The following is an 11,563-nucleotide window of genomic DNA, read 5'->3' on the forward strand; positions in this document are numbered from 1 at the left end:
TAATTTACCATCTATATACTTGGAGAGCCTTAGTCACAAATGTTAGAAAATATCAAAGGTTTACATGATGGCATGGGAAAGTATAATGCCTGTCATATTAAGAAAGCAGTGTTAAATATCTCTACACTAATGACAGTCTTGTATTCTCATTTCTTTGAACAACTGCAAAATGTTTATATAACATTCTTCAAACATCACTTAGTCATTTTTTAAAGATATGACTACTTTGTGCTTGGAACGGTTCACAGCCAAGTGTGAAGCGGTGGGAATGAGGATCAGCACCTCCAAATCTGAGGCCATGGTCCTCAGCTGGAAAAGGGTGGCGTGCCCACTCCGGGTCAGGGACGAGTTCCTGCGACAAGTGGAGGAGTTTAACTATCTCGGGGTCTTGTTCATGAGTGATGGGAGAAGGGAGCGGGAGATTGACAGACGGATTAGTGCAGCGGCCGCAGTGATGCGGACGCTGTACCGGTCTGTTGTGGTGAAGAGAGAGCTGAGTGTAAAAGCGAAGCTCTCAATTTACAGGTCGATCTACGTCCCTACCCTCACCTATGGCCACGAGCTGTGGGTAGTGACCGAAAGAACGAGATCGCGGATACAAGCGACAGAAATGAGCTTCCTCCGAAGGGTGGCTGGCCTCTCCCTTAGAGATAGGGTGAGAAGTTCGGCCATCCGGGAGGGGCTCAGAGTAGAGCCGGTGCTCCTTCACATCGAAAGGAGACAGCTGAGGTGGTTCGGGCATCTGACAAGGATGCCTCCTGGGTGAGGTGTTCCGGGCATGTCCCACCGGGAGGAGGCCCCGGGGCAGACCCAGGACACGCTGGAGAGGTTATATCACTCGGCTGGCCTGGGAACGCCTTGGTGTTCCCCCGGATAAGCTGGAGGAGGTGGCTGGGGAGAGGGAGGTCTGGGCTTCTCTGCTTGGGCTGCTGCCCCGCAACCCGACGCCGGATAAGCGGAAGAAAATGGATGGATGGATGGATGTTCTCTGCCTGTGACAAAACTGGAAGGTTAAAAGGTTAACTTTTGCTCTTCTGAGCATTTGAGTACTAGGGCATCACAGTTAATGTTTGGCTCACTCTTAATATGTGTATAAGGGCACTTAGTGATGAATATGAATCAACTTTACAAATTTAAGCAGTTTATTTATTTATTTATTTTACTTTTTGGTTCAGTTATTTTTTGCTAAGTACCTGACTACCTGATTTACCTTTAGATGTCAGCCTAACATTGAATACAAGATGTAAAGATTACATTTGGTGTTTGTCATTCATGATTTCATCTGGTCTAGTTCTCGAATTCTACACTGCAGCACTGTTTAAAATATTAATCTACAGGGAGTGCAGAATTATTAGGCAAGTTGTATTTTTGAGGAATAATTTTATTATTGAACAACAACCATGTTCTCAATGAACCCAAAAAACTCATTAATATCAAAGCTGAATGTTTTTGGAAGTAGTTTTTAGTTTGTTTTTAGTTTTAGCTATTTTAGGGGGATATCTGTGTGTGCAGGTGACTATTACTGTGCATAATTATTAGGCAACTTAACAAAAAACAAATATATACCCATTTCAATTATTTATTTTTACCAGTGAAACCAATATAACATCTCCACATTCACAAATATACATTTCTGACATTCAAAAACAAAACAAAAACAAATCAGCGACCAATATAGCCACCTTTCTTTGCAAGGACACTCAAAAGCCTGCCATCCATGGATTCTGTCAGTGTTTTGATCGGTTCACCATCAACATTGCGTGCAGCAGCAACCACAGCCTCCCAGACACTGTTCAGAGAGGTGTACTGTTTTCCCTCCTTGTAAATCTCACATTTGATGATGGACCACAGGTTCTCAATGGGGTTCAGATCAGGTGAACAAGGAGGCCATGTCATTAGTTTTTCTTCTTTTATACCCTTTCTTGCCAGCCACGCTGTGGAGTACTTGGACACGTGTGATGGAGCATTGTCCTGCATGAAAATCGTGTTTTTCTTGAAGGATGCAGACTTCTTCCTGTACCACTGCTTGAAGAAGGTGTCTTCCAGAAACTGGCAGTAGGACTGGGAGTTGAGCTTGACTCCATCCTCAACCCGGAAAGGCCCCACAAGCTCATCTTTGATGATACCAGCCCAAACCAGTACTCCACCTCCACCTTGCTGGCGTCTGAGTCGGACTGGAGCTCTCTGCCCTTTACCAATCCAGCCACGGGCCCATCCATCTGGCCCATCAAGACTCACTCTCATTTCATCAGTCCATAAAACCTTAGAAAAATCAGTCTTGAGATATTTCTTGGCCCAGTCTTGATGTTTCAGCTTGTATATCTTGTTCAGTGGTGGTCGTCTTTCAGCCTTTCTTACCTTGGCCATGTCTCTGAGTATTGCACACCTTGTGCTTTTGGGCACTCCAGTGATGTTGCAGCTCTGAAATATGGCCAAACTGGTGGCAAGTGGCATCTTGGCAGCTGCACGCTTGACTTTTCTCAGTTCATGGGCAGTTATTTTGCGCCTTGGTTTTTCCACACGCTTCTTGCAACCCTGTCGACTATTTTGAATGAAACGCTTGATTGCATTAAATAATCACTTAAGACTTATTCTCTTTTGTTTCTTCATTTTGTTGGGTCTACTTCTGGATCTAAAGTGTGGACTTGGCCCCGTATTATATTAATAATACTACTGAAACTGTTAAAATGTTTTAGCATACCATACTCTTTCAAACCATTTAACTCTGTAGTCTCAGCTATACTCAATTCTGTATTCAATACTTGTCTTTACTTGTTGTTATAACAGGGTTTTCCTGCCCTATGCAGATACAACAGAGGTAACACCAAACAGCTGGGCAAGTTAAACCAGATGAGACACATTGACGCCAAACATTTCACAGTGCTGCTCACCAGAGGTGAGTCGTTAAGAGCATTTGATACAAGCAACCCAACAAACCATAGCCACACAGCACAGGTTATAGCTGTGATGGTGTAGAAAACTCTCAGCTTTGATTGGTCAACCTTTTCCTTTTCCCTACCTCCTTCCCCTGGCCCTGGGCGAATCAGAACAAAGAGAACAGAGAGGCTGCAGAAAGATATGATTATAATGGATGGAGCCAAAAGGCAGAACAGTGGGGCAGATTGGTAGTTAGGAGGTAATAAGAGTGCAAAACCCATCAGTCCAAAGCTCAGCAGCCAAGCACAGCCGATGGTGATGTTTCTGATCCTGACCCCACGAGCATTTCTTAGGCTCATGTAGGTGATGGGGTGAACAACAGCCAGATAACGCTCTACACAGGTCAGGACGTGGAACAATAACTCTCCATAATAAGCAGTAATAGAAGCAGATAATCCTACTGCCACACTCACTAAGTGATTAGTGTATGTGCCACAATACATGACCAAACACCCTAAGATCCAGATCAGCTCCATTGCAGCTATATGGTAGGTGAAGATGTCAGAGTGGGTTGCTGTTTTAATAGAGCGCTGCTGCCGCCATCTTTGATAACCAGAAAAAAAGACGAGAACAAAGACAGTGAGGAGGAGGACGATTCTCAATGTATGGAAGGGAATCAATTTGGATGGATTTATGGGGCAGGAATTGTCCAGAAGATTGCTGGAGGTGGAGTTAAGTGACATAACTACTGTATGATGTAGATCTGAGAAGAAAAAGAAACAGTCAGTGGGACAGACAGTGGAAGTGCTGATAGTTCACAGTTATAATGCACCTTATTAAGGAAATGCTAGAGAAGAATTCTGATTACTACAGTGCCAGATGGGACAGGCAAAAATGCAGCTTAATACAGCCCTTAGTTAGTGTAGCTTTGGGAGTAATAGTGGGAGTAATGACTGGTCATTGAAATAGTTTTTTTCTGTCAACAAACACTCTGACATGGAATGTTAATTGTAAACCAACATTATATTACAAAATCAAAATGAGGTGAATAGGAAATTTGTAGCAGTAGAAAAAATATTTTCAGAAACTAAGAAAAACAAAATGCCAGTGTGTTGCTCACGCATGATATCCTATTATCAGGCTGGTGGAGTACAAAAACAAAGAACTTATCATTATCCTCTGTTATCTAAAATGTTATAAAATTGTGGATTTTTCCACACTGGGCAAAACATAAATCAAAGCAAACGTCTATAAATGATACTTAAACAAAAGTTCATCTCTCACTGACTATAAATATTCTCAAATTCAAAGCACATTTTTTTCTTTTATCCTTGAAATTATATAATTCTGTAATCCCAGTAAATTGTCTCTGATTTATCAGAGACTATCTTGTTTCACAATAGTTGCCAAGTGGGAGCAGTTATGAGCCCAGACAGAATATACTATGTTTGCTTCATCACAAAAAATCAACTGATTCCCTAAATTAATCTAGTGAGGATTACTGCTCAAAGCTGTAATAAAACAACAGCGCTGTGACTTGGACCAAAGCAAAGTCGGGCTTTTTAGAGTAATGCTGAAAAAAAAGTTCCAAAATTGTCACTGAATTAGCCTTTACAACACTATTAATAACAAGCACCCAACATATAAAGGAAGTGATCTAATCACAGAAAAAGGAAAGCAAAAAAGTAGATCATCCATCGAATAATAAATTAATGTATAGTTAACACAGATTAAAACACTTTCATCTCCCTGGAATCAGTATAAAAAGATAAATAACAGATCAAATATTTGTGAAAAACGGCATTAAAAAATTAATGTTAATATAATCAAATATTAAATAGCACCTTTATGGTTGAATTGTTTCCTCTGGTTTGCGTCTCCAAACTGACCGACTGCTCTTCATTCTAAAAGTGCTCTGATGCTTCTGCCGGTGTTCAGGTTGCTCGCAGTTCACACAGCAGGACTTTTGCATAATTCAATAGGTGGTACTTACTGTAAAATACACCATTAAATTATACTTCAGCATTTGGGTCATAGTGCTGCATTACAGGGTACATATTTATTTTCTAACAATTATAGATAATATATGTAGTAAAAATCAAATTCTTATTTCCACCCCAACATGTAGGAAACCAAACTAACATGGAGTTTGTGTAATTAGTGCAACTGGTTTAGGTTGAGTTTCTTGTATGTGACAGAAAATAGCATACAGTTTAGGACTTAAAGAATTTTAATGTCCATTTTTTACTCTATCAGTCCATTACATCAGACAGTATTCAAATGGCTTGTAATCTAAGACAGGTGTTCATTCAAACTAAGCAATGTCATGCCGCATGTGTATACTAAGAGCAGTTTGATGGGATCTAATTTACAGCATGTACGTGAGGATTTTAAAATGCATAACTCTAGCTTCCATTATTATTAGAAGATTACCCTGATACATACTGCAACACATAATAGTGAAATACAATGTATATCCATGGTTAGATCATGCTTGCACACACACTAGTTTCATTCACTAGACCCAACTTTGAGTTTAGATAAAAATAAAAAGAGCTTTTGTGTGTCATTGAAAAAAAAAAGAAAGTTTGTTTTTAATGTGAAGCAGTTATGATGATTATTTTATTTGTTCTCCTTTTCCTATGTCAAGAATTTGAAAACCCATCCATCATCCCATTTTCTTTCACTTATCCAGGGGGCAGCAGTCTAAGTAAAGAAGCACAGACATTTCTCTCTCCAGCCACTGGCTTCAGGTTATTAGGGAGAACACTGAAGCATTTCCAGACTATTCATGAGATGTAATCTTCTCACTGTGTCCAGGTTCTGCCCCGCAGCCTCCCTCTGGTGGGACACACCCTCTCCCAGAAGGCCCCCTAGTCAGATGCCTGAAGCACCTGAACTGGCTCCTTTCGATGTGGAGCAGTGAATCCACTCTGACTGAACATCTCACCGTATCTCTAGCGGAGAGGTCAGCCACCATTCAGAGAAAGTACATTTTTGCCACTTGTATCTGTTTTTAGTAGCATGGAAAACTAAACCCCAAGGGTCTGTTAGTTATAAAGGACTCGAGTAACCTATAAGTACTATTACTGTTGCTGAGTAATACTCGGATTTTTACCTATAATCTTTGATGAAGGGTTAAAAAGAGAATATCCACAATGTCCAAGACTCAGAATGTCTCATACTTATGTTCTCCTTGTGTATATATGTCTATTTATATATGCTTTTCACAGCTTAACTGTTTATTCTATCATTACATATATAATTCATTAGATAATAAGTCAAGCACCATTTGAATACAGCATTCAAATCTAATGTTTATTTACTGTGTGTGATGCTGTTTTTCTGAGGACTAATTTAAGTCTTCATAGTGGGGATATAGTGGTCTTTTGGAGGTATGTAAGGACGACACGAGAGCTTATCACATTTATTCTAACTTTAATCTCAGCTTCACTCACTTAGCTTTCACAAGACCGCAAAATATCTCCTAGAACCCAGAAATATTACTCCTCTCACTTCCCTTCTTTCTGGGTGTGAAAGAAGCAATGACAAACAGCAATGAAAAACTCATTTTTAATAACAATGAAAAAACTGTTGTTCAATACAAGACAGTAAACATTGAGTCCATATAAAAACTCGTGCCATCTTCCCATTCATGTAATGATCTGTTAACAGTATATTTTCTGAGTTTTCTTACGCTATGTTCACACTGCAGGCGAAAGCGCATCAAATCAGATTTTTTTGACCCTATGCGACCCATATCCGATCATGGTATGACAGTGTGAACGGCACAAATCCGATATTTTCAAATCAGATCTGGGTCACTTTCGTATGTGGTAATGAATCCGATACATATCTCTTAGAAAGCGACTGCTGTTTGAACTGTCACATCCGTCTTTTACGTCACTGACACAAGACTGATGCCAATTATCAGAGAAGCGCCGGAGAAGACATCGCGAACGCTTCCTGGCCATCCAGTGTAGATGTCAGTGAAACTGTTGGGAAGACAACGTGAACATTTTATTTGTACTGTATAATCTGCAGATTCTGACAGAAATCTGCAACTATCTTTGAATCACCGCTCCTCTAAAACAGCAATAAGGATAATTATTAGGTTATCTACATTATTATGTAAATAACAAAATAACTTAAAGCAAAAATTGGGAAACATAAAGTCCAAAGTCTTTATATTAAGGGCCATCAGTCAAACAATATTGTTTGCTCTGGGTCTAAACAGAGCGCGTTGTGTGTGACGTCTTCTTTTGCGCATGCGGGCCGCTTTGAGCGTTTGCTGTCGCATTTTATTTGTAGTGTGAACGAGCAGATTTGATCAAAAAATTGGAATTGAGCATTAAGACCTGCAGTGTGAACGTAGCCTTAGTCCGTTTCAGTCAGTTAGTCACTTCACAGATCTTTCTCGCTCTTTCTACTCTGAGCACTCAAAGCACTTTACACAACTTGCGTTATTCACCCATTCAAACAAGCAGTTTTTTTTAACCCTCTTTATATGTAAGTGAAACCTGGGGTTAGTATCTTGCCCAAGAATATTTAGCATGTAGACTTGAGCAGCTGGGGATCAAACCACCAACCTTGCCATCAGTAAGTGACCTGCTCTACCACCTGACCTACAGCCACCCCAAACTTTCATGTGTGAAGATGTAGAGAGGGTTTTTGTCGGGTTTTATGAAGTTTTCTTTTTATTTTGCATGTTCAGAAATTCTGTTTTTCCTTTTGTTGCCTCAGAGCAATGTTGTGCAATAAGGGCTTATGTTCCGAGGGAGACTTTTATAACAGTGTGTTTGTATGTAACGCTACATTATTTCATGTATTCTTACACAATTTTTTACACATTTCACATGTTGCTGATGTGATACCTCTCGCACTAATTAAGGGATTAAAAAAATTAAGCGACAGTTGCCAGGCCACAAGGCATATGGGTGACTATGATAAGATTCGACCTCTTCTAAAGCACATTCTCGTGAAGCTGAAACATTGTGGATGAGCCAATGGTGTCATTTAAATGCAAGAGCTAATTAAAAGAAAGAAAATTGGGTTTCAAAATGTTACTCCTAGCTGAATATTTTCAATTCAACTCATTGCAATTTTATTTATATAGTGCCAAGTCAGAGCAAGATCTGATGGCATTTCACAGAAATTTGAAGGTACTGGGAAAGATGTCCAACCACCTGAGCTTCCAGGTGTAGGGGAAAGTCGAAATGTGGCCTCACATCATAACTGAACAAAGTCAGTGCAAATCCAAAAAGTGAAGTAAGTGAACCAGTAATGAGACATTTCAAATGTATGAGCAGAAGAAGATGCAGAGACCCACAGTTCTGATTCCAAATTATGATCTCAACTTGGACATTACATAACTTTGGCCAACAATATGTGAAAACCTCATCAGCCCCAACTGGTCACGACTGATGCCTGCCCTTCTCTGAGCCTAATAACAGGCCTTTTCAAGTGTTTTTCCAATCTTTATTTTAAAATTTGTTGACATGTTTGAAAGAATTACCTTTGTCCTTTAGATGCAGGTGCACACCTGAATCTTGCACCATGTTGCACCATTCGTTTATGAAGTGGCTGTTCCAATGTAGAGGTCTGTGCACTCTGCGCTGCGCTCCACAGCACACACTACGTTGTCTTTGGAATGAGCCAGTTTTTAGTCTGAGTGTGTGGCTGGATCTGAAGTACACTGAAGTGTCATGGTTGGAGAAAATTTTTTTCTGATAAACTGGCTACATAAGGGATGACGATGTTGTTCCGTTATTAATTTTGTTTCTCCCTGGGTAGTGTCTGAACAAGGGAATGTTTTTTATTGTTACTCTCTAACACTTGTGTAAAACAGAATGGCCCAATGTGAGTCAGCAAATGATGTTGAATAATTTTCAGCATGTATCATCAAAATGTGTGCAGTAGAGTATAAAAATGTAAAATGAGTTGCTTGAACATGTGCCTATCAAATGTATGAATGTTTCACATGTTGACCAATAGAAGAGTATGAGAAGCACTGATGACATAGATGCAGATTATGTTTTTGAGCTGTTTATTTTCGTCAGCTTATCAAGTGTGCTCTGCATCACAACAAAGTTTAGCGATGAAATAGAAATTGCAGGATGTACAGCTCAAAGAACCACATTAATTTATGCTGTAGATAAACATCATGACAACTATAGGCTGATTCCTGCACATTTTTACTAACATAAATGTAAAAAAAGAATCTACTGATAATGAAATGCATTTTAACGGGTGTGATGTAGATGCTTCTTGTCTCAGCTAAATATACTTTTGAACTTGCCAGTGAACCTAATCAACATAGTCACAGTAAATATCATAAACATGCACAAATTATTCACTATATTACAAAATGTGAATGTGAAAACATATATAAGAGCTACAATTAATTTGGCTTTAAATAAGCATAGACTTTATTTTTTAAAGTTGTTCATCTGTACAGGGAAGGTTTAAAGTTAAACTTTATATGCAAACACACACAAAGCACAAATAAGCATTGTACAAACAATAAAGATGATTTGTGCTGTCATTTGCATGGCCAGCAGCCATTATTCTGCATGTGAGATGAGAACTTTTGGAAGACACGTCATTAAGTCAGTTTTGCATTTTTTTCCCAATTCAAACAAGGATGAAAGCAATGTGGTTAAAATTTCACTTCAATCCAGGACCCTTTTCAAAGATTAAGATAACTATGACAGCTGACCATATCTATGATGTCACATCTAGAAATAACAAGTGATGGATCAAACATGTATCTTATGATTACTTTCTTTTGAGTACAAAAAGGACACTTTTCGCCCTTGAAAAAACACGTTAGGATTGGCCTTGTACGCTTTTTGAACCCCGAACAAGCTGCCTATAAGCTACTGGAACCAGTTCATAAGCTAGAAGGATAGCACTTTTCAGCTTATCATAATTCAGACTGTCCTAAGCTGACAATGAGGAACAAATTTCCTGGGCCTTGCCTACCAGCTTGCATTTTAGCAGGATGGCCTACACATCCCGCGCCCAGCGGAAGGCTACAGCTATACATTCAAATGACTCAAAATAACTGTCTACCTCAGTGTTATGAAACACTTAAGCCAGCTGACTTTTTTCCTACATCAAAAGCTTCCCCTGGCTGCAGAATGGAAGCAGACGTAGGAAGGGAGGCCTGTTGGAGTTCTAACTGTTGAAGCTTGACAGTTGTCTCCACTTCCACCTTTTTCAACTTGTGATTACTCAGAAGATAACAAAGGCCAAATAAAAAATGAATGCCTGAAGGAAGAGCCTACACTCAGCTAGACACTCCCCTGTACTAACTGGAGAGAGTATCCCAAATACACAGAATTGGCTAAAGTTATTGTTTTTTTATGTAAAAACTTGGGATTTTAACATATTCATATACAATGCATGCTCAATCATCCAAAAAAGTAAATCCGTCCAAATGAACAGAATCAACCTTTTGGGAGATATTCAAAATAGTTTCTTTAAATATTTTCTTCTATGTCAACTTTGACCTTTGACACTAACAGTGAAGGTCAAAGTCAAATGCTTATTCATCCTTGGTACTCATGTCACCCAAGGCCTAGTATATTCTTTTAAAGTTTAAAGATGAGCCATAGAAAAATTGGGGTAATATAAAGTTTTTACTGATTTTCCCTTTTGTTGTGATCTTGACCTGATTTTCAGCAAAATTAAATCAGCTTAAGCCTTTGTTGGTATCTACCATCAGAAAACATTTGAAAATGATGTCTTTATAACTGTGGCAAGTAGACTGCTAGTCAAAGGAGCTTGCAAAGAAAAGCGTCTGGACTTGTTTAAGTTGCTTGAAGACGTTTCACCTCTCATCTGAGAAGCTTCTTCAGTTCTAAGGTCAAATGGTGGAGAGTCCCAGATATAAACCTAGTGGGAGTATCCCCCCACAGAGGGACAAAAGGACCCCCTGATGATCCTCTAATCGCCTGAGCCTAGGCGTGAAACTGGGTGTGGGTCCCAATCAGCCAGAGTTTCGGGTGAGCTCATTGTGAAACCTGGCCCCACCTTATCATGCGATTTCCTGAGGTCAGATGGCCCAGGATGTGAGTGGGCGTTAAGGCGTCTGGGGAGGAAACTCAAAACTGGATTATAAATGGCAGACAGTTGGTGTCGTAAACCCCCGCCTCTGTTCAAAGATGGTCTCTCACAGTGGACATAGATGGCTTCTTTCACTCCTCTTTCAAACCATCTGTCCTCTCTGTGCCACAAACCAGCCAATCACACACTTGGATGCAAAAAAACTGATTGGCTGTTTTGGTCTCCAATCAGGTCGAAATGACGAAATGCAATATGCCAGAATCCATTTAGTCCAAAACTCAAAAAAGGCAGTGGCGGAGGAGCACAGAGTGGCGGAGTTTGAAATATTACTCTTTCTGGGTCACAAAATAAACTTTTAAGATATTTTCATGTGAGAATGGTGCTGTGTGAACTTCAAATATCTGCTCGACTTATCAAGACATCACATATTTGTATAAGTGCACTAACGTTTTTGAAGATGCCTGTTACCCACCAATAAATTTCTCCTCAAAATGCAACGCTTGCACCTTCAAATGTTTTTTTTTTTTTTACGTGCGCTCAGAATAGTGGCACAAAAATAACGCCATAGGTATAATGATAAATGACGTGACAGAGACTGTATCTCAGAAATATTTAT

General features: G+C 39.6%; 1 protein-coding gene across 1 annotated transcript; it reads right to left on the reverse strand.

Annotated features, from left to right (window-relative positions):
• Positions 1-2,768: 2,768 nt before the first annotated feature.
• Positions 2,769-3,413, reverse strand: LOC146713477 (uncharacterized). Its single transcript, XM_085438207.1, has one exon. The coding sequence runs from the start codon at positions 3,411-3,413 to the stop codon at positions 2,769-2,771; it is 645 nt and encodes a 214-aa protein (XP_085294333.1).
• Between the last annotated feature and the right edge of the window lie 8,150 nt (positions 3,414-11,563).

This window comes from Copadichromis virginalis, linkage group LG3 (genome assembly GCF_057382275.1).
Source record: "Copadichromis virginalis isolate Kocher_CV1m ecotype Utaka linkage group LG3, C_Virginalis_male_GT1.1, whole genome shotgun sequence".
Lineage (NCBI taxonomy): Eukaryota > Metazoa > Chordata > Actinopteri > Cichliformes > Cichlidae > Copadichromis > Copadichromis virginalis.